This window comes from Dunckerocampus dactyliophorus, chromosome 15, assembly GCF_027744805.1.
Source record: "Dunckerocampus dactyliophorus isolate RoL2022-P2 chromosome 15, RoL_Ddac_1.1, whole genome shotgun sequence".
Taxonomy (NCBI): Eukaryota; Metazoa; Chordata; class Actinopteri; order Syngnathiformes; family Syngnathidae; genus Dunckerocampus; species Dunckerocampus dactyliophorus.
Window position 1 is genome coordinate 24,440,453 of NC_072833.1, and position 22,426 is coordinate 24,462,878.

The window sequence follows — 22,426 nt, forward strand, 5'->3', positions numbered from 1 at the left end:
TCAATACACCTGCATAATCTATTGAGTGCTGTACAGTAATCCCTCATTTTTCACGGTATTGGTTCCATGGTAAGTGAATTTCCACGAAGTGAATTTATAAATTGATATATGACGTCGGGTGTTCAGAGTTAAATACAGTTAAATACACTCCTATTACCCAATATAGTAGACATAAAATAAGAAAATAAGACATAAGACATAAAAAACCTGTTTATGGCCTCCTAAATAATTTTTTAAAACATTATTAGCGCCCTCAAGATGTCAAATAACACCCCTATAGTTACCTTTATACCCAATATAGTAGAAATAATCAGAGCAAATGGAACATAATATGGACTCACATGTTAGCATTTGGAGAGTTTACTTTCGGATTCTGTACTGTGATGACAGTAGTCATTGCAGTACAGTGGCCAGTGTGGAAAACTGTTGATTTTTGTATTTTTTTTCTCAAAAAAATTGGCATTTTTTCTGTCCGAAAACACATCTCATTCACCATAAGTCAGTGATAATTTGTCAATATATGATAATAAAATAATAAAATCAGGGGTACATGATCATTATCAGACCTATATGAGGGAATTATGATGTCATACCGATAAATCCGCTAACATTAAAAATAGCACAGATAATCGATCATTTAAAAAAACGCCCCAATAGATGCGACTGTACGGGTGAGCAAACTAAGCGTTCCTTTTTTCTCCTGCCTGTGACGTTAACGGCCTGTTGGAATTTCCCCTGAGCTCACTTGTAAACAAACATTCACTTTCAGAGGAAGACATTTTGAGTGCCGGTTGTACCAAATGATGCGCAATGAGGGGAAAAAAACCCCATCGAGCATACAAAAAAATCTTATCAGCCACCGGAAACGCCAGCATCACGGCATTTGAAAAGTGGAAAAGGGTTGCCAGAGACCTCAGTGGCTGTTCGGAGCGTGTTCCCGTACAGTGCACCTTCTTCCACAGCGCTGTAAGAGACTCATTGCAAGTTAGTCACAAACACTTGATTGCAGTTGTTGCTGCTAAGGGTGGCCCAACCAGTTATTAGCTTGAGGGGGCAATCACTTTTTCACACAGGGACATGTAGATTTGGATTTTTTTTCCTCCCTTACTAATAAAAATGTTTCATTTAAAAACTGCATTTTGTGTTCAGTTGTGTTGTCATTGACTAATATTTACATTTGTTTAAGCTGAAAGTTAAGTGTGACAAACATGCAAAACAATTAGAAATCAGGAAGGGGGCAAACTCTTTTTCCCACTACTGTAAATTTAAAGCTGCAAAAATCACATAAAATGTCTTAAAAACCATTTTGACAGATCTGTTAACATGACTTCTGGTTTATTAAAAAAAAATGTATTTCCAACTCCGAGTGATGCTTTTAATATGTTTTTGCAGGACTTCCGGATTACAACACAAAGGTGTGTTGCATTTATGAGTTGGTCAAATCTCTGCCAGCATCAAACCACGACACCATGAAACTCCTCTTTGGGCACTTACGCAGGTAAAACCTGCACGTGTGCACTCTGTACAATCACTCAGCTGCAGTTTGCTTTCTGTGGTATTGACGCTTGGTTTGTTTGTTGTGTCTCACAGGGTGATCCAGTACGGAGAGGACAATCGCATGACGGTGCAGAACGTGGCCATCGTCTTTGGACCCACACTCCTGCGGCCCGAGATGGAATCTGGCAACATCGCCATGCACACTGTCTTCCAGAACCAGATAGTGGAATTCATCCTGAATGAATACGAGCGCATCTTTCACTCCAGCTAAAGCAGGACTGCAGGCGTCCTTTTTGAAGCTAAGTTTACCGGGTGCCTCCTCCATAGCGAGCACGTTTTCTTTGCTCAGAAAATCTTCAGTGTTCTTGATTGAGAATACCCATGGTGTCCTTTGTCCATATTTCACCTGTAGGAGTGTCACACGTCTTTGTGTTGCAGGAGTGGACTCTGTTTGACATTAGATGTCTCCATCTCACAGCTCTTCTTTTCTTAACGACAGTGTTGCCTCACCAGCCAAGTTGCATCAATGTTCCTTTTAAAAACACCTTTATTTGACAAGGTTTATAGCATTTAAAATGTGTTTTGTGCATTTAAAGGACAGAAAATGACAGTGAAGATTGCAGTCTAATGTTTACTTGCATGCACCATTGATTTTATTGTAATATAGACATGTACAGCATAGAACTATTAATAAAAACACCCAGCTGTGAGATAATATAGAATATTTAAAAACAAAAAATGCTGTATTTTTAAAAACATTAATAATATAGAATTGATAGTTTAATGAAAAATCAGCCTGACCAACAGAGTGATGACTACTAGAAGAAATGGAATGTAAATAGAAACAGCCTATCAATATGCTGCAAGTTGTCAAAAATATTATTCCATAATAAAAATAACTTTGTAAAAAAGATGGAACTCTTGAGTCTTTTTTAATGTATTTTTAGGTTTTGTTGATTGGCAGCAACATTTTTTGTGTACGCATTAACTATAAATTCTTCAAATATATGTGAACATTGGAAGACTCATGATCTTTCAGTGATAGTCATTCTGAAAGAAGTTATTTAAATGAAAATAGACAGGTTATACTTACACTACACTAGGGTGGGGTGGGGGCATGCTGGAGCCTATCCCAGCTGACTTCCGGCGAGGGACGGGGTACATCCTGGACTGGTCGCCAGTCAATCGCAGGGCACATATAGACAAGCATTCCACACTCACATTCATACCAATGGACAATTTAGACTCGCCGATTATATTGTGGTAGTATAAAATAATACTGCTTAATATCAATGAACGTCTTTTCCTTCCGTGGAGCTGGTCGGAGCCATTTTGCTGTCGGACGCGCTTTCGGAAGTTGTCGGGCGACAGTACCGCTACCTCATCCGCTGCGATGACTTTCGAGTGGCCCTGGCAGTACAATTTCCCACCTTTTTTTACGTGAGTACGCCTTTTAAACAAGATATAAACACACAAAGGAAACAACAGGACGTCGCTTTTAATGTTTTGTCATTTTCAAGCCTGTCGCCCTGACTGCTAGCACCACGTTAGCGGGCTAATTGGCTAAACGAGGCTAATGGCTAAGGAAGTGGACTTCCTCAACTTGTCTGTCCTCAAAAGTTGCTCTAACAGCAGCTCTTTCAGCGTTTATACAGTGGCGACGTGATGTTTCTCTACAATTAACACTTCCATGACTCATAAAGTCCTGTGTGTGTGTCCGCTAGAGGAGATAGCTAGCTTTTTGACAGCTAGCAGTTTCCTTTTCGTCCGCCATAGTGGCATTTGAAGTTTGTCCAGATAGATGCAACCCCCTTATTTGTGTCTATATACTGTATGACATACTGCACATAGAAGACAACTGTGCTCAGCGTGGAGGCCACAGTGTTCCTTACGTTTCATGTTGACGGTTGATGGAATGAATCAACTTTGCCACAAGGTAGCGCTACTACATTTGAAATGTGTTATGATACATACAGTAGCTGTTTATTGGAGGGAGTGAGAACAATCCCCAAGATACCTGCTAGGCTGTATTGCGGTGGTCTGCGATCATGCATTTCCAGTTCAACATGAATGCGGTACCTTCTTCTTGGACTAATATACAATGTATGTGTTTTGTTCCCTTTGGAGTCCAGGATATTTTTTTGTGTTTTTACTTTTGTCTTTACCTTTATATCCCACCTCTATCCTCCCCCCCGTACAGTTTTCTACGAAGTGAAAGGGAATGACGTCTGTGTGGCTACATCATCCTCGTCGTGGACTCCTGAGAGTTAATATATGTGTGTTTTTTTTTTCCAGGCTTCAACCCAATGTGGACACGAGACAGAAGCAGCTGGCGGCGTGGTGCTCCCTGGCGCTGTCCTACTGCCGCCATCACAAGCTCTACACGCTGGACGTGATGGAAGCGCAGGAAAGCCCCGTGTTCCACAACCGCAAGATAGAACGTATCCTCAAAGTGTTCGCTCATTCAAAAATTGAGCATTATTCTTTTTGGTAAAGGCAGCATTGCTGCATTGGATAGCATGAAGTTGTCTACCCAATGAGGTGCCTGCGCTTCCTTAACTGCACGGCAGGAAAACTGTCCATGGAAGCGATTCAAGTTGTGTTTGAGGAGCTGAGGAAAAAAGGTAACTCATCACGAGAGCCGTGTGTGTGTGTGTGCGCTTTGGCGCCGACTGAGCTAACGGCATCATCGCTGTGTGTCTCAGGGAACCTGGAGTGGTTGGACAAGAGCAAGTCCAGGTGTTTGGTGATGTGGAGGCGGCCTGAGGAGTGGGGCAAGCTCATGTACCAGTGGGTGAGTCATCACACACGCACACACGCACACAGGAACACAATTGTGAGTGATGTAATACGGCTCAAATGACAAAACAGAAGGTAATGTTCATGCAAAGTATAAATAAACACCATCAATGGGAGCTGTGAGACACAAAAATAACCTTTTTCTTGCAACAGATGTTAATTTACTGCAACAATAACATAGTCAGGTTCATACCGGACATTTTCTTTTATTATTCTGGTTTTGTTGAGTTATTTCAAGCATTTTGTATTCAGTCATACATGTATTATTTAGGGGTGCTCTGATCAATCGGCCACTGATCAGTATCAGCCGATTTCCGTGAAAAATCACGAGATCGGCAAATGCAGATAAATGCTTTTCAACGGCGATCACAAAAGCCGATCACCTTTCGTGCATGAAGTACTGTATCTTGACCTAACTAACGTCTTTGGCAGCGTCCTCTCACTTTCCCATCCCACAAACAACAATCACGTCTGCCGTGTGGAACTTAACTCTCAACACATGCCACACAAACTATCTTGCAGGGCTAGCACCTTTTTAAAAAGCTTTAATGCGGCATTCAAGACCAAACAATTGACGGAGTAAGGTGAGTTTTTGAGGCTCAGAGTATGATCATCATGTAAAAGGCAGCTAACGTAGCCATGTGGCTAACACTTGCGCGTATGTGTGTGACAGTCAGAAGGCTAAGCTAATAACCCGAAAAATAATTGAATTCATCAGACGAGATGACCAGGGGCCGCACAGTGGTTTAGTGGTTAGCACCACGCAGTCACAGTCAGGAGATCGGGAAGACCTGGGTTCGAATCTCCGTTGGGCATTTCTGTATGGAGTTTGCATGTTTTCCCTGTGCGTGCGTGGGTTTTCTCCCACATTCCACAAACATATTAGGTTAATTGGCGATTCTAAATTGTCCATGAGTGTGAATGGTTGTTTGTCCAATCGTTGTTTGCCCTGCGATTGGCCTGTTGCCTGAAGTCAGCTGGGATAGGCTCCAGCATACCCCCTAATGAGGAGAAGCAGCATGGATGGATGGACGAGATGACCAGCCTTTCTCAGCAGTGGAAGACATCGAGTTCGCCGAGTGCTTTTTCACATACCTGGAAGCTGTCGTGTTAAGTCGTGTTATCCTCTGCACGTGTCATGTTCTCTTCAATAAGTCGAAATATGTTTTTGTCTAGATTAAGGTGATTTTTTTTTTAAGGTTCCTTTTTTCATATCATATAATCAGTAGTGGCCACACAGTAGGAGATCAGGAAAACTTGGGTTTGAATCTCTGCTTGGACATCTCTGTGTGGAGTTTGCATGTTCTCCCTGTTAGTGCGTGGGTTTTCTCTGGGTACTCTGGTTTCCTCCCACATTCCCAAAACATGCTTGTTAGGTTAATTGGTGACTCTAAATTTTCCATAGGTATGAAAGTGAGAGTGGAATGATTGTTTGTCTATATGTGCCCTGCGATTGGCTGGCCACCAGCCTAGTGTGTACCCCGCTTCTCGCCCGAAGTCAGCTCATAGCCTCCAGCATACCCCCGCAACCCTAGTGAGGAGAGGCGACATAGAAAATGGACGAATGGATGGATGAATGAATGTATGTGTAGCCAGTAGCACGGGATTCCAGCCAGGAATTCTGGGTTCCATGGGGAAAAAAATCACGTTCCCACCCCCTTTATTAAGTACTATTTTTTTTTAGTAATTAGGCCTACCTATTTTTGGAGCAGTGAAGAGACTTTGAAATTGTCCTGACTTTTCCCCCTTTATACGGTACCTCTGGCCAATAGCACTCATTATACATCATTTGAAAAATGTATATAGGCCTGTCATGATAAAAAAAATTTGCTGGTCGATAATTGTGCGACAAATTATCGGCGCTTATCAATTTTATCAATAACAATTTTTTAGACCATTTTTTCCATTAATTGTCATGAGAGGTGTACTGCACATTTGAACCACTAGATGGTACTCAAGTATAGTGTACAGCAGGGGTGCGCACACTTTTTCAGCCTGCTAGCTACTTTTAAAATGACCAAGTCCCAAAGATCTACCTACTACTTCTGTATAAATATAGAAAGTATATATATTTACTATATTTATTTAACAAAAAATATGAGTACGTATTTATGTACGTTATACACGTACTGTATATCAGGAGTGCACGCACATTGTCAGCATGCAAGTACAAATCAATAAAACATATAAAAGTCTATAAAACATATAACGTATACAAAATGTAACCAGTAAACTGTGAAATTCTATTGTAAATATTCATGATTAGTATTTCATATTCACATTTTCAAAGTTTCCAGGTAATCAAAGCAGTTGCTATCATAATTCACTTCAATATGGAAATAAAGATCATTCCACATAAGTCCTAAATAGTTGTGTACTAGTGAGTGAGTACTGCTAATATGTCAGTCACATTAGCCATGTTACGTTCATTAGGGCACACACTTCATGTATTACATCCAGTTAGCATTTGCTAGCAAACATTAGCCATATACAAGAATTTAAAATGATGATGCAAAAGACAATGCAGCCAAAGTTAAGGCAACATATTGAAAAGGTTTCACCAATGGGCACATTTTTAATTTCATCATGAAATAATAGTTTAAGAAGCCAACGTGTAGAAAACACTGATTTCTGTAGGAGAGTTCATGACACCAAGCAAAGCCAGTAAACAATACACTTTTTTTCTACGTAGCTAGCCGCTACAAGTGAACAGATAACTTAATTATAGATATAGACATCTTACTGCAGAGTTAGTTCATCCATAATCACAATAATAAAGATGAAAGTTGCATCTTCATGTGTAGCTTGAAACGCCGCAGGGGAGCAAGCGCAAATCAGGAGGGGAGCTTAATGTCAGCTGACTGATGTCATATGACAACTACAAAGTGACGTTTACGCGATCGACCCAAACTACCTTGGCGATCTACCAGTAGCTCGCCAATAGCCACCCCTGGTGTACGGTGTACCTGGGTGAGACATTAGCTTGACACAGAAGTTGCTTGTTTGTATGTTTTTGCAACTGTTTGTGAGAGCGCACCATTTTGCACTGTTTTGTTTTTATTTACCGACCAAGCTCCTCAGTAAGTGTTGAGTGTCGGGATGAAGGCTGCGCTGCCTGAGGCACCTACAGTACATCTGTATTTTTTTTTCTCCCAGTCGAGAAAACTGTCCGTGTCGGTGTTCATGCACTCACCGTGTTCATTCTGTTTAAAAGTGAAATGTTCCCACACTGTGGCTGTCGGCAGTGGCATTCACCTCAAAACCCATCGCTTCTGCGCCCTCTTCATGTTGGCGTATGCCGCCTCACAAAGCTCACTGCTAAACCCTCTGTAGCCAATCACTAGTATGAGGGCCCACTCTCTCTGTTCATTTCACTATAAAACCAATCCGCAGTTTACCGAGGGGGTCATAATTATCTACCTGTTTTTTATTTATTTTTTAATTATTGATAAATCGATTACCGTGACAGGCCTAAATGCATCATTAATCCATGTGATGGATATCGGACGATTTCAGTCCTGGCTGATCGCTATCGGAATCGGCAGCATAAAACCCTGATCGGCGCATCCCTAGTATTATTTTATTTTTTAGAAAGATTCATCCTGTTTAACTGTTAATTTCAGCCACTTTTCTCCCACACTTTTACAATGGAGGATCACTAACAATTAAGCTATATTTTAAAAATATTTATTTTTAATGACAGGAAGTTGGGAAGGAAAGGAAATGCTGTTAAAAAATACTGCTGATACTTGTGTCAAATAATAATATAAATAAATCATAATAAATATGGAATAAATAATATATATTGTTTTATTCATTATATATTGTTTACAGTTAAATTTGAAAATTTAAATTTGTAACAAAGCTCTTCATACTTATTGAAACAGAATCCAGAGCGCCTCAGCTGGCAGCAGCGCAGCGCAGCACTACACCCCATTTTTCCCCTCTATGACAGTTTAATCAAAGCCTCCACAATTGTTATGTGCAGCCCAGGTTCATATACATTCAAAACACAAGTAAAATGTACATGCTGTACATATACACTGTAGTACTGTGAGTTTTCTCGCAATTATTAGCTAAAGATGGGAACAAATGAAGAATAGGTTTTATTGTATTTACATGGCTCGAAGCCATACAAATTGCTGTCTTCGGAAAAAAAAAAAGTAACCATTGTCTTGTGTTGTCTCAGGTGTCCAAAAACGGGATGATCAACTCGGTGTTTACGCTTTACGAGCTGTCCAACGGCGACGACACAGAGGGCGAAGGTGCATACACCTGTCAGTCGACTCTTGCGGATGAAGGCAACAGTTTTGTTTTTTCCTTTGTTGCAGAGTTCCACGGCCTGGAGGAGTGGATGCTGCTGCGGTCGCTGCAGGCCCTGCAGACAGAAGGCAAGGCTGAGATCATCAGCATGGATGACGGCAAAGGAGTGAAATTCTTCTGAAGCCGTGCCGGCGTCGCTGGATCCTGAGATTAAAAACGTTTTACGGCCATGCGCGCCGGCGCTCGGTGGCTGGGATGCTGCTCCTGATACTGTTGTTGCTGCCTGGTGCTGGGTCCAAGTCTTTTTTTTTTTATTTTTTTTTAACGAAAGGGAGACATTTTTTCGGTATAAAAGATGCTATCATGTCGGCTGTCCCTTTTATTCTTATGACCATGTAAACTTTCAGCAAGGCAGACAAACCCAGCAAAGAAATCCCACCACCGACCACCAGGGGGCGTAAATCACACTGACACTTGGACCGCCACTACTGGCTCAGCTCAGCCCAGTTTATTATCAATAATAATAATAATAGTGGACCTTTTATTGTGCAGTCGCTACGGTGACACCCATGTCCACAGTCAACCAGCCCCCACCCCTCATATCATGTTTGAAAATAAAAAGACTTTTGATAAATTGTCATGCCTGCGTGTGTGGAGAATGTTTCCTGCACTCCCAGGCGGCCAAAACATGAGGTACCACATGAGATTCAATGCAAAAATTATTCTTTTTCCAAGATGTGAATGCCCATTTCACAATATTTTGCACACTGACAGCTGTTTCTAATATTTTGACCCTCTCACATTAAGGTCGCCAGCATACTGGTAATATCAGATGAATATCTCAATCCGAAGCGAGCATTGTTGTCTATGGGTCCCATTACAGGTGTAGAAATGATGTAGCCTATAATAGATAGTGGTGGGGGTGGGTCAGGGGGAGGGTCCTCCGCAGATAAAGGTCTCCTGTTTCCGCGCCAACCTCTGCAAGTGACCCAAGTGTAAAAAGAATATTTAAAAGTTGGCCGTGGAAATAGCTGTCCGAAGGGGGGCGTGGCTGGGCTGCGCGTAGTGGGCGGAGCTAAGGCAGCATAGTGCGCTCTCTGACAGTCTTCTTTATTCTTGCTCAGTGTTCTTTCCTCCAAATGACTGCTGAGAACTTTGCTGGAAGGTGAAGACAGAAGTTGTCACGACATTTTTTTTCTATGCGCAACAATGCATTAAAGTGACTGCGCGCAGCTTTTACGCAGCGTAAGTAAAAGCCTCCACTTGTCTTGTGTTTGTCGACAGCTCGTTAAAAGTTGTCCTTCTTGTTTCTGCGTGCGTCTCGTACCCAAAAGTCCAGGAGCAGGACTTTGCCAGGTGCGCCATGTCCCACGCGCAGGTCGAGATCCCCGGACGCGGCTTCCCGGGCTTGTCCGTGGAGCTGAGCGACGACTGCCTGTCCCGGGTGCCCTCCGTGCTGAGGGCGCACGGCATGGGCGCCCGCAGGAACTCCTATGGGCTGCAGAAGATTAGCATGGACGTGGACTCGCCTCTCTACGGCGGCGCCCTCTGCAAAGCTCTCTCCTGGTCGGCGGAGAACATCCTCAGCTTGCCGGAGTCCCGAGCGGAGGAGGAGGAAGATGAAGAGGAAGAGGACAAAACCTCCCGGAGTCCTCATCCCGATGCCTCGGGGAAGTGGGACCCGGTGCCGAGAGCCAGCTCGGACTCTGACAGCGAGCTGGCTCGGGGAAAAGGCCACAAGGTGGCGTCGCCCTTGACCCTTGACCCGCGGTGGGAGCAGGAGGAAGAGGAGAAGGAGGACGTGGAGACCAAAGCGGTGGCGACGTCCCCTGATGGTAGATACCTCAAGTTCAACATCGAGATCGGAAGGGGGTCTTTCAAGACCGTCTACAAGGGCCTGGACACGGAGACCACCGTGGAGGTGGCCTGGTGTGAGCTACAGGTAGGACGGACTTTTTTTTACTTCCTGTCCACTTTGTTGACATACTGTAGTAGTCTTCAGTTCATGGCTGCTTCAAATGCTTTTATTCACACGTGCTTCAGGTAAATGAATGGAGAAATATGATAACATGACAGCAAGAGGGGCATGAAAGGCTGCATTTTTAAAATTTATTTTGCAACACAGGCGTTGTCATTGTGGTCTTTTCTAGTCAAACCAAGCCAAACGATTATTAGTGTCCTTGAAATTACACCTCGGAAAGCATGTGTCGTCGTTTGAAAACAAACACACACAATTCCAAGTGCACATAAAAGTCATTATAATGAAGAAACTGACATCATTTATCATATTCAACCACTTTGCGCTTTGAATTTCGCACTTTTTCAAAATATATTACTTAATAAATAATCGCTGTTTTCGTGGTTGAATACGGCCTATTAGTCAAAATGTATTCATATTTAAGCAAATAATATGTATTTTTGCATAAATGAAGAATTTTCAAGCGTAAATAAAATAAAATACAAATATAAGACATTCAGAAGACGCATTCAAAGATGTTGTGATGATATGTAGTATTCTACACTGGTCACTAGGTGTCAGTAATGTTAGAGAAAGATTTTGTAATCGAACAAGATAAAAGCCGTGCCTTTTGTCGGAATATTATGAGGAAATATAATAATCGTTTTAGTGGCATAAAGTTGAAATAATACAGAAAAAAGACATAATTAAAAAAAAAAAAGTTGTAATCTTATGAGAAACAAACAAAACAAAATAAAGTTGTAATTTCTGGAAAATTAGGTTGCGGAAGAAGTTATAATGTTGCGAGAGTAAAGTGAAAATATAATAGAAATAAAGTCACGAAAATTTATACGAAGAAAGTTGAAATAGTTGGAAAATTAGAGAAGAAAAAGCTTTGACAAACAGCTGTAATTTTTTGAGAATAAAGTCAAAATATTAGGACAAAAAAGTAATATCTAATGAGAATAAACTTGAAAAATAATATAATTTTAGTAACCTATGCTGAAATAATAAATAAAAAAAATACCTTATTTTGTAAAAGTTGTAATATTATGGGAAAACAAACAAAACAACGAATAAAGTTGTAATTTTTGAAAAGCTGGGTTGGGGAAAAAGATATTATGTTATGAGAATAAAGTCAAAATAGTATGGGAATTAAGTCATAATATTGCGGGAAGAACATTTACAAAGATTATTAAAGAAAGAAGTTGAAATAAATCATGAAGAAAAAAAGCAAAACTGGGAAAAATAAGAGCAAAGAGCGAAGCTGATATTAATAATAGGCTTTTTCACCAATATGATAAAGCTCAGATGCACTTATTTCTTGAAATATATATAACGTCTTAGCATATCTACATGTGCTGCTTTACAAAATATCACAGTGGCAAAGTTGCATCCTTTCATTTTTCGCTATGTGGCCCTCGCTGGAAAAAGGTTTGGTCCTATTTATGTCTTATTTTCTCTTATTATGTCTACTATATTGGGTAACATGAGTGTATAGGTGACTATGGGGATGTTATTGATGCTGAGTATATAAATAAAGCTGTCATTTAATGGCGGAATGTAGCGTTAAACCTGTTAGCGTGTCTATCTTTACCGCATGCTTTTATTTGGAGGTATAAGCTGTTGGTGCGGCATCGCCAACTACTGGCCTGGCACGCACGTTGCACTGTTTGCTGTTTGTTTTTGCAGCTCCCGTGTGGTGGACGGTCATACCTCCTCATATTGTTGCCTTAATGTTAAAAGCGAATCCTCAAAAGGAGGCAAACTTTCTTCCAGAGAGTAGAGTAGATAATGCGTTTACCCCACCCCCCAGTCGACCTTGAAGCTGGTTTGTGTCGAGCCGCGTCACGCTGTCAGCAGCTCCGACAGGACCGTGATCCCGCTCTAATCTTTGTTGTCATTGACGAGCAGGCCCGCGCTCACATGTTACGGAAGCCAAAGGAAAGTGCAGCATCAGGCTGGTTGCGGGTGCGACAACAATGCTGGATGGAAACACGGGCCGCAATGTTGCCCCGCTGCCAGCTGCTTTGATGGAGGATTTAAAGCTTCGACATGTAACATTTGTGTCTGGCTGCCATCTGTGCCCTCGTGCCCGCTAAGCCTTTAACTAAACCCAGAGTGTGCCACTAACACACTGATACTCACAGTCTGCACACTATAACTCACCATTTACTGGAGGCAGGGTTTTTATGTATGACAGAACCGGGTGGTGCACCAGCCACTTACTGTAGGTGGGCTACATACCATGTGCCTTTTTAGAAAAAAAAAAGGTAATAAAATCACTCACACAGCAACTACTGGACAATTTTGGAAGAAGGCTGAACTGTAAAGCAAAGCGAAGTCACGCTCGATCCCTGTATATTTGCTGTTTCGATTTTGCTGATTTTTGATCATTTTATTTGTGGGAAAACCTCCCCTTTTGCGCTGATAATCTTCGTAAATCGCCGTTTATGTTGCAGAAAACCCAACTTATTTACCCGAACGTGGCGATAAATGCTAAACAATGCTAATTTCTACTCATTTACAACCCGCAAGGCATGCTGGGGTGGCAACCAAATCCCATAATGACTCCATCCATCCTCACTCGGGTCACGTGGTATGCTGGAGCACAAGAGGAGAGTTAGCAGTTTCCTGTGGCCCGCAGAGCAAGAAAACATTTCATTTCTTTTTAGTTTCTTTTAAAAATGTACCTTAAAAGCTGTCTCCACGCCCCATGTAATGTTTCATCCTAGGATTACACAGGTATGTGTTATTAGAACATTAATAATCACGAGGTGTTCATAAAATAAGTAAAAACATATACAGTCTATTTACGTAAAAAAATGTAAAACATTTTCACCACAGTGCCACCTGCTGGTGGGGCACTGTCCAACTTGCCCCTCACTCCTAATCAGAAATGGCCACCGGGTGAAGAGATGGACAAATTAAAATAAGATAACAGCCCGAGTGAGAGGCCTCCCGAGGCTGGAAAGAGAAGTGGGCGGGGCCTATCGGGCCTGTCATGTGTTTGCTTGAGAGAACTTGTGAAAAGAAAAGTGGCTTTAATTGCGGCACGGCGGCCATGTTTGATCTGATCTGAGCCGGTTTAAGCGCTTTAATCGCTCTTAATGAGCTTAGAGGCGGCCGCTGTTGATACGGTGACGGCCTGTGACGAGCTGACCTCAGCGAGCCGCCGCCTCTCTACATGGAAATCTCCAGCAACCCCTCCCCTCCCCTTTCCCCTCCAGCATTGGAGGTGCGGCGTTGTGTTGGTGGCTAAACACGACGCAGTGTTGATGCAGCAAGCATGCGGAGATGCATCATTGCAAGTCACCTAGAACCGCCACTCATAAAGTACGCTTGGGAAGGTAAAACTCTTGGCCAAAAAGGCTTAAAAGAGATCTTTTATACAAGGCAAGGGCTCACCCTCAAACGTCCTCAGGGGATGGTGTCCGTAATGTTGTCGCTAACAACAACAACAAACTGTGGATAAAACAAGCGCTCGCCTTGTTCGTTGTTGCTGATTGCAATCAATTTTCAGCCCCTTGCAATCACTTAAATGCCTTTTAGACTCCAAAATATGGGGAACAAATGCTAAAATGTAAACCCGAACGCACCCTTTTTGGCACCTTCTCCTTTCACATGCACACACATGTACAGTAGATCCGTGGTCCCCAAACCCCGGGCCGGTACCGGGCTGCGGGTCATTTGGTACCGGGCCGCACAGAGAGAAAAAATAATTTCCATTATTTCATTTTTTTTGTTTTATTTTGAAAAGTGTCTGGATTCTCTCTGTTACATCCGTCTCACTTGACGCATGTCCATTGTGCGTGTGCTAACTTTATCTCATGCCGCACAGATAGACTACTACTGTATTTTACCATTTTTCTTTCACCTCATATTTGGTGTCAAATGCTGATACTATGTGGGAATGCATGAAGGTAAGTTTTGATGACTTATTGAGTGCTAATGTGCACATTTGTCTCAAGTTAATTCATGCTAGCACACTGCCTTTTACCACACACGTCAAACAGCCATGTAATCATCTCTCTGGAAACACTTGGCTGGAACTTGAACTGGTGGATGGTGGGTCAGCATTCATTTTGGGCTTTTAATTTGATCTTATTCATGTCTTAGTTTTACACAATACATAATCAATAAGATAAATTACATCGCTATAATGTACGAACCCCCCCGCGGCCCGCGGCAGATTTGTGGAAACACAAGCCGGTCCGTGGGTCAAAAAAGGTTGGGGACCACTGCTGTAGATCACTGCTTTTCGCGGGCGTGGCATTTTGAATGACACGAAAATCTACAAACGCCCATAAAAATGTCTTTTCCAACTTCACTCTTTGCTCTTTTTTTCTCTCCTTAGGGATATTTAAGAGTTTTTGACATGGAGTTTTATGACATCTCCATCAGCACTGTAGTGTATCCACGGTGACTTAACCCCCACTTTGTTCGGGAGAGGAGTTGTGGTCGCATTTCGGTGAGAAGGAACGTAGCTCTGGTTAGTTGCTGGGGTCACGTGAGTGAAGAGTTTGGCTTCTCAAAACAATATGCGTTCAAGAGAGTCATTATTTCCTCTTCCGCGCTCTTGCTTGTCCGTTGTTGTGTTCCACAGTGTTTACATGCGCGGATGGAGACTGCTGCGACGCAAGAGTCCCCCGTCGCGGCAGTCTCCACCCGCGCATGTAAACACTGTGGAACACACACACAACAATGGACAGGCGAGAGCGCGTAGTGATACAAACGGAGAGGAAATAGTGTTTACCGCACATATTTAACATCATTAAAGCCCGCTAGACATGACATAACACCCCTATAGTCCCCTTTACACTCCTATTACCCAATATAGTACATGTAATCAGAGGAAATAAAACATAAATAAAACATAATATAAACTCGCACATACTGTATTCGCTTTGGGAGAGTTCCTTCTTGTAGTTCCTTTTTTTTTTGTCACATTACTGACACCTAGTGACCGGTGTAGAATACTACATATCATCACAACGTCTTTGAATGTGTCTTTTGAATGCCTTATATTTGTATTTTACTTCATTTAGACATTTTTACAGCATAGAAAACCTGTTTACCACTTTCTAAATACGCTTTGTAACATGATTAGAGCCCTCTAGACATGGAATAACACCCCTATAGTCACCTTTACACTCCTATTCCACAATGTGGTAAATGTAATCAGAGGAAATAAAACATAATATAGACTCACACATGTGAGCGTTGGGAGAGTTCATTGTTTACTTCCGGATTCTGTACGGTACTTCCTGTGATGGCTGTTGACTCATCAGTGTAACATTACTGACACCTGGTGGCCGGTGTGGAATACGACATCACCATGCTTTTGAATGCATCCTCTGAATGCCTTATATTTGTATTTTACGTCATTTAGCATTTTTATGCTTGAAAATGCTTCATTTAGGCAAAAAATACCTAAACTGTGCTTCCATATGAATACTTTTCAGAATAATAATACGGCGTATTCAACCACAAAACAGCCTGATTTATTCATGAGTATATCTTTGACAATCTGTGATGGTGAAGCTGTGAAATCCGAAGTGGCGAGGGATTACTGGAGGTTTTCTTCTCTGGAGAGAAAAAATGATTTTTTGGAGTAGACAGCCAAATGTTGCTTCCATACAAGCGACCGATGGAGATCTCCAAGTGCTAAAAACTGGACGAGCATGACGTCGCCGCTAGCCGTGTCGCATGTCCTTAAAGGCCATAATTCCAAATAAATCAGCCCGCATTCTTCTCTGTTTTGTTTTGGGGTTGTTGTTGTTTTTTTTGTGCAACTTTCCTGAAAGTGCAGCGAGTTGCCAGCCAGCCGGACGCCCGCCTGCAGAAAGTTGTTGTTGTTTTGTGCTGTAAAAGTTGTAAAAAGTCGCCGTGCAACACACAACCGCGACGCTGCGGCAACATGTCATTAAACTAATTTCACTTTTTTTCAGCCCCATTTTAGCACAATTAGCCTCCCGCGGGATGCAGTTGGCATCGCATGCTCGTGCTCACAGCGTTTTTTCAGGGGTTTTGCTTCTTTGGATGAGTAGATTTTAGTAAAACCTTCATCATAAAGCATCGTTTTGCTCTTTCTGGTCACTCAAGTGTCTCATTTTATTGAGTTGATGTCGTGTTTGATTAGCAATAAACCACTTTTGTGCATTTTTTTAGCCTCCCAAATGTTTTCATGTCTGGGTTTTGCACAAAGCAAACCTTTGCAAAGTGTGGCCCGGTTGCCATTTGCTTGTTTTTCTTGAAAAATAAAGGCATCGAGCTGTTAAAGAAAAAAAGACGTCATCATTTTTAAAGTGGTAATGTGAAAAACAAACAAAACAACGATTAAAGTTGTCATTTTTGGAAAATGAGGTTGCATAAAACGTTCTAATGTTCCGAGAATAAATTAGAATAATTTCAAAATAAAGTGGGAATAAAGTCATAGTTACGAAAAGAAAATGTACTACAAGAAAATTGTAGTAATTAAAAACAAAAATGGAAGTGAAATGAAAAAAAATGCTGTAATTTTACGACAATAAAGTCAAAATATTAAGTAGCAATTTTACATAATTTGGAAAATTAGGCTCGGAAGAAGTTCTAATGTTACGGTAATAAAGTCAGAATATTATGAGAAGAAAATGTACTACAAGAAAATCAAAATATTTGGAAATAAAAAAAATGAAGTGAAATAAAAAAAACCTGTAATTTTAGGAGAATAAAGTCAAAATAGTAAGAGAAAAAAATAGCAATTTTACAATAATAAATTCATAAAATTAAGTAAAAATTGTTGAAATATTAACAAAAAAATATGTTTTTTGTATTAATTTGTAAAACAAAACAAAATAAAGTTGGCATTTTTGGAAAATTAGGTTGGGGGGAAAAGTCAAAATATTATGGGAATAAAGTCATAATATTACAAGAAGAAAATGTACTACATAAAAAATGAAATATTTGGAAATTAAAAATAAAATGAAGGGGAAAAAATGCTGTACATTTATGAGAATGAAGTCATAATAGTAAGGAAAAAGTTTGGAAATATTAAAGAAAAATGTTTTTTTATTACGTTGTAATGTTATGAGAAACAAAACTAAATAAAGTTGTCGTGTTTGGAAAATTAGGTTAAAATAAAAAGTTCAAATAAAGTCATAATATTACGAGAAGAAAATGTACTAGAAGCAAATTGAAATATTTGGAAATGGAAAAAATGAAATGGAAAAAAAGCTTTACATTTATGAGAATGAAGTCATAATATTAAGAGAAAAAAAACGAGCAATTTAACAAGAATAAATTCATAACATGAAGGAAAAATTGTTAATTATTAATTAAAGAAAAAAATATGTTTTTTTTTAATTAAGAAGAAACAAACAAAACAAAATAAAGTTGGCATTTATGGAAAATGAGGTTGGGGAAAAGATGTAATGTTACGGGAATAATCTCATAATATTACCAGAAGAAAATGTACAAAGATTATTTAGGAATAAAGTTGAAATATTTGGAAAATTTAAAAAAGCAACAGCAAAAATGGTAAGAAAAAGAGCAAAGAGGGAAGTTGATATTAATAATATGCTTTTTCACCAACACGACAAAGCTGAGATGCACTTTCTTCTTGAAATGCGAAATATGCCATTTCTATGTAACTTTGAAGATATAACTTCTTCGCATATCTTACAAAACATGAAAGTTTCATTTTTCACTACGTGGCCCTCGCTGGATGCCGACTTGTCCCGAGCGAGGTCTGGACTGCGCTGACGATAAAAATGATTGTAAATGAAGATTTATGTGTTTACTAGTGACGGGGAGTCTGGAGTAGTAAAAAAAACACACAAAAAAAAGGGAAGCGTTTCGGAGAGACTTACGTCAGCGGTGCGGCGGTAACACTTGGAGCCGTTAGCTAGCTGTGAGCTCACCAGCCGGAGGGTGCCGCGTGCGTTTAGCGTTTTAAAGCGCACGTAGCAGCAGGTGAAATATAGACGCCCACGTTTACGCCCGGCAGTAAATCAAACCCGCGGAAGAGAGAGCTCGTGTGGCACCTTTATCTGTTTGGTGACCTCATCGTCAACACAGCAACAAAGATATCAGCTTATCCAGCGTCCGCGATAGCCTTGGCGCTAGCGCCGCGCGTCACTTTGACGTGCTTGTTTTTTGTGTGCTTATTTTCTTTGTCCATTTATCTGAAGCTTGTTTTGTTTTGAGTAATCGAGTAATCGGTTAGGCCACGGGTGTCCATAGGTTTGTCCGGCCAGGCCACAACTTTGATATTTTGTGAAAAAACATATTATTAATATTCATTCTTTCATCTTTTTCCACATTTTTGCTGTTGTTTTTTAAAAAAAAATTCCTAATATTTAAACTTTCTTCTTACATAATCTTTGTAAATTTTCTTTTCCTAATAATATGACTTTATTGCCATAATATTTTGACTTTATTATGAAAAAAACCTTTTTAAAAAGTAACATTTTTCAATATTTTACCTCTAGTCGTTAGCACGTTGGCCAACACAGCAACAGCGTGGAGATCTGGAAGATCTGGGTTTGAATCTCCGCTTGGGCATTTCTGTGTGGAGTTTGCATGTTCTTCCGTCTCTGTGTGGGTTTTCTCCGGGTACTCCGCTTTCCTCCCACATTCCAAAAACATGCATGTTAGCTTCATTGGAGACTCTAAATTGTCCATAGGTATGAATGTGAGTGTGAATGCTTGTTTGTCTATATGTGCCCTGTGATTGGCTGGCCACCAGTCCAGGGTGTACCCTGCTTGTCACCCGAAGTCAGCTGGGATAGGCTCCAGCATGCCCCCGCAACCCTAAAGAGGAGAAGTGGCATAGAAAATGGATGGATGGGTTTTAATTCTCTGCTCCTAAAATAACATTATTTTTCATCATAATATTATAATAATATAATATTCTCATAAAATAATTTCCTCTTAATATTTTAACTTTATACTTTTTAAATGATGGCTGTTTTTTTTCCATTTCTGCTGTTGTTTTATTTTAATGTTCCATCTTTCTTCTTCAGTGTGAATTTTCTTCTCGTATTTATGAGTTTATTTCTAGAATATTTGGACTTTATTCCCATAACATTAGAACTTTTTCTGCAACGTAATTTTCCAAAAATGAAAACTTTGTTTTGTTTTGTTTGTTTCCACATTACGACTTAAAAAAAAACATATTTTTTCTTGAATATTTCAACTCTAAGCTACTAAAAAAATGACATTATTTTTCCTTATAATGTAAAGAGTTTATTTTTGTAAAATTGCTACTTTTTTCTCGTAATATTTTGGCTTTATACTCATAAAGTTACTACAGTTTTTTTTCCATTTCTGCTGTTGCTGTTTTTTTTAAATGTTCCAACTGTTTCAACTTTCTTCTTTTGTGTAAATTTTCTTCTTGTAATTTATGACCTTCTTCCCATAACATTAAAACTTTTACCGCAGCCTAATTTTCCAAAAAATGACAACTTTATTTTGTTTTGTTTGTTTGTCCCATTACGACTTAAATATATAATACATATATATATTTTAAATATTTCCACTCTATGTCACTGAAATGACATTATTTTTCCTTATAATATAAAGAGTTGTTTTTTTGTAAAATTGTGGCTTTCTTCTTGTAATATTTTGATAATAACAAATAAAATAAATGTAAAAAAACAGAATAATAAATATATAATCATTCTTTTTTAAAGTGTCTTTTTGACGTACATTATTAAGTGTCTATTTGATTTTTTTAAAGGATTTTATTTTGTTATTATTTTTTAGAAATATAATAAAAGCATATATGAAACATTTAAACAAATAAAAAGTAAGATATAAAAACAAAATTAATAAAATAAAATAATTTTTTAAGGTGCCTTTTTGACATGCGTTGTGGATCTTTTTCATTTTTTTATATTTTATTTTATTATTTTTTGTAATAGAAATATATGAAACATTTAAACAAATAAAATAAATGCAAAAAAATAAAACCATATTAATAAAATAAAATAATTTGTAAAAAGTGTCTTTTTGACATGCATTATGAGTCTGGATTTTTTTACATTTTATTTTGTTATTTTTTAGTAATATAATATAAATTTATGACCCATTTGTACAAATAAAGTAAAAAAAAAAATGAAATTAATAAAAATAAAATGTTTCTTAAAGTGTCTTTTTGACATGCGTTATTAAGTGTCTTTTTGATTTTTAAAAGATTTTATTTTGTTCCTTTTTAGTCATATAATACAAATAAATGAAACATCAATCAATTCAAACAAAATGAATACAATAGAATACAAAAAAACAAACCTGTGTATTATTTCCAGGCTTTCGCGGACCACGTAAAACGATATGGCGGGCCACATCTGGCCCCGGGGCCTTGAGTTTGACACCTGTGGTTTAAGGCGATTAACAAGACGCAGGATATGATAAGAGGCAGCCAGGCTGCTCCCAAAGGGGAAAATAAAGCTTTATAAGGAGCGTGTAAGGTCATGAATGTGAATGTTTGTGCGGGGGAATGCGGAGTGGAAAGTTTGGCCTGCCCGCTGACTGAGCCCTTGTAGCGTTCATCACGCTGCCTTCCTTCCTTACGTATGAGGAATCTTTTCCACCTTCCAGGAAATGTACTCAGATAAAACATAGTTTTACACCACCGCCACCACTTCTTCTAAATAGCCCAGACGGAACGTTGGCTGTTTATAGTCGTCTTAGTGGCTTCTATGCTGGGATGTGTCTACGTCCTGGACACAGCCTGCCTGAACCAAACAAGGGAAATGATCCGGGAAAATCACTACAATTCTGATCTTCTACAAGAATATGTGATGATGAGAAAAACGTTTATTTTTAAATTTACAAGAAAAAATCCTAAATTTACAAAAAAAGGCAATAAATTTACAAAAATAAAGTTGTAAATTTACAAGAAAAAAGTTGTTAATTTAAGAGAAAAAAGTCTTAAATTTACAAGAAACAAAGTCGTAAATTTACGAAATAAAGATCGTAAAGTCGTAAATTTACAAGAAAAAGTAATAAATTTACAAAAATTAAGTTGTACATTTACCAGTAAAAGGTCGTAAATTTAGGAGAAAAAAAGTCGTAAACGTACAAGAAGAAAGTCATAAATTTACAAAAATAAAGTTGTACATTTATGGGAAAAAAAGTCGTAAATTTAGAAGAAAAAAGTTATACATTTACAAAAATAAAGTTGTAAATTTACAAGAAAAAAGTTGTGAATTTACGAGAAAAAAGTCATAAATTTACAAGACAAAGTCATAATTTACAAGAAAAAAGTCATAAATTTACAAAAATAAAGTTGTACATTTATGGGAAAAAAAGTCGTAAATTTAGAAGAAAAAAGTTATACATTTACAAAAATAAAGTTGTAAATTTACAAGAAAAAAGTTGTGAATTTACGAGAAAAAAGTCATAAATTTACAAGACAAAGTCATAATTTACAAGAAAAAAGTCATAAATTTACAAAAATAAAGTTGTACATTTACGGGAAAAAAGTCGTCAATTTACGAGAAAAAAAGTCCTAAATTTACAAAAATAAAGTTGTAAATTTACGAGAAAAAAGTCGTGAATTTACAAGTTAAACATGGTGTTAAACGCGAGACAGAGGATGTTTACAGTGATTAAAGCGAAGATTTGAGCGATGTGTCAGTAGTTTTCGAGGCGGAAGAAACATTTGGAGATGAAAGAGAGGACTTGCAGGACTTGTCCAGCATGGATCCGCACATCACTGCTTCTCCGGCAGATGGCGTCTGACGGTTATTGGACTGCACTCGGTACCAGTCAGTCTTCAAATCAGCAACGTGATCCTTTTTCTCGCACCACCTTTTTCTTTTTTTGGCATAAGACGAGCACGTGTGCTAAAATGCCCCAAAAAAAGCTCGCCAAGCGGTGAACTTTGCCAGCGTGTTTTCTTTCCGCTGTGGAACATGTGGTCAT

The 22,426-nt window shown here is 39.2% G+C and overlaps 3 protein-coding genes across 4 annotated transcripts in view; all 3 read left to right on the forward strand.

Annotated features, from left to right (window-relative positions):
• Positions 1 to 2,397, forward strand: part of arhgap27 (Rho GTPase activating protein 27) — a 28,895-nt gene extending 26,498 nt beyond the window's left edge. The window contains exons 17-18 of the mRNA XM_054753342.1: positions 1,393 to 1,498; positions 1,591 to 2,397. Coding sequence (XP_054609317.1) covers positions 1,393 to 1,498; positions 1,591 to 1,768 — 284 coding nt within the window. The 3' untranslated portion in view covers positions 1,769 to 2,397. The remainder of the gene's footprint in view (positions 1 to 1,392; positions 1,499 to 1,590) is intronic.
• A 270-nt stretch (positions 2,398 to 2,667) lies between these two features.
• vps25 (vacuolar protein sorting 25 homolog) lies at positions 2,668 to 9,441 on the forward strand. Its single transcript, XM_054800283.1, has 6 exons — positions 2,668 to 2,937; positions 3,793 to 3,938; positions 4,068 to 4,121; positions 4,203 to 4,291; positions 8,486 to 8,561; positions 8,628 to 9,441. Exons 1-6 carry the CDS (start codon positions 2,891 to 2,893, stop codon positions 8,738 to 8,740), a joined length of 525 nt encoding a protein of 174 aa, XP_054656258.1. The 5' UTR covers positions 2,668 to 2,890; the 3' UTR covers positions 8,741 to 9,441.
• Positions 9,442 to 9,586: 145 nt separating this feature from the next.
• wnk4a (WNK lysine deficient protein kinase 4a) overlaps positions 9,587 to 22,426 on the forward strand; it is a 50,377-nt gene continuing 37,537 nt past the window's right edge. For both annotated transcript variants that reach the window (XM_054800278.1, XM_054800279.1), the window contains exons 1-2: positions 9,587 to 9,804; positions 9,894 to 10,501. In XM_054800278.1, the coding sequence (XP_054656253.1) occupies positions 9,923 to 10,501 (579 nt within the window). In that variant the 5' untranslated portion in view covers positions 9,587 to 9,804; positions 9,894 to 9,922. The remainder of the gene's footprint in view (positions 9,805 to 9,893; positions 10,502 to 22,426) is intronic.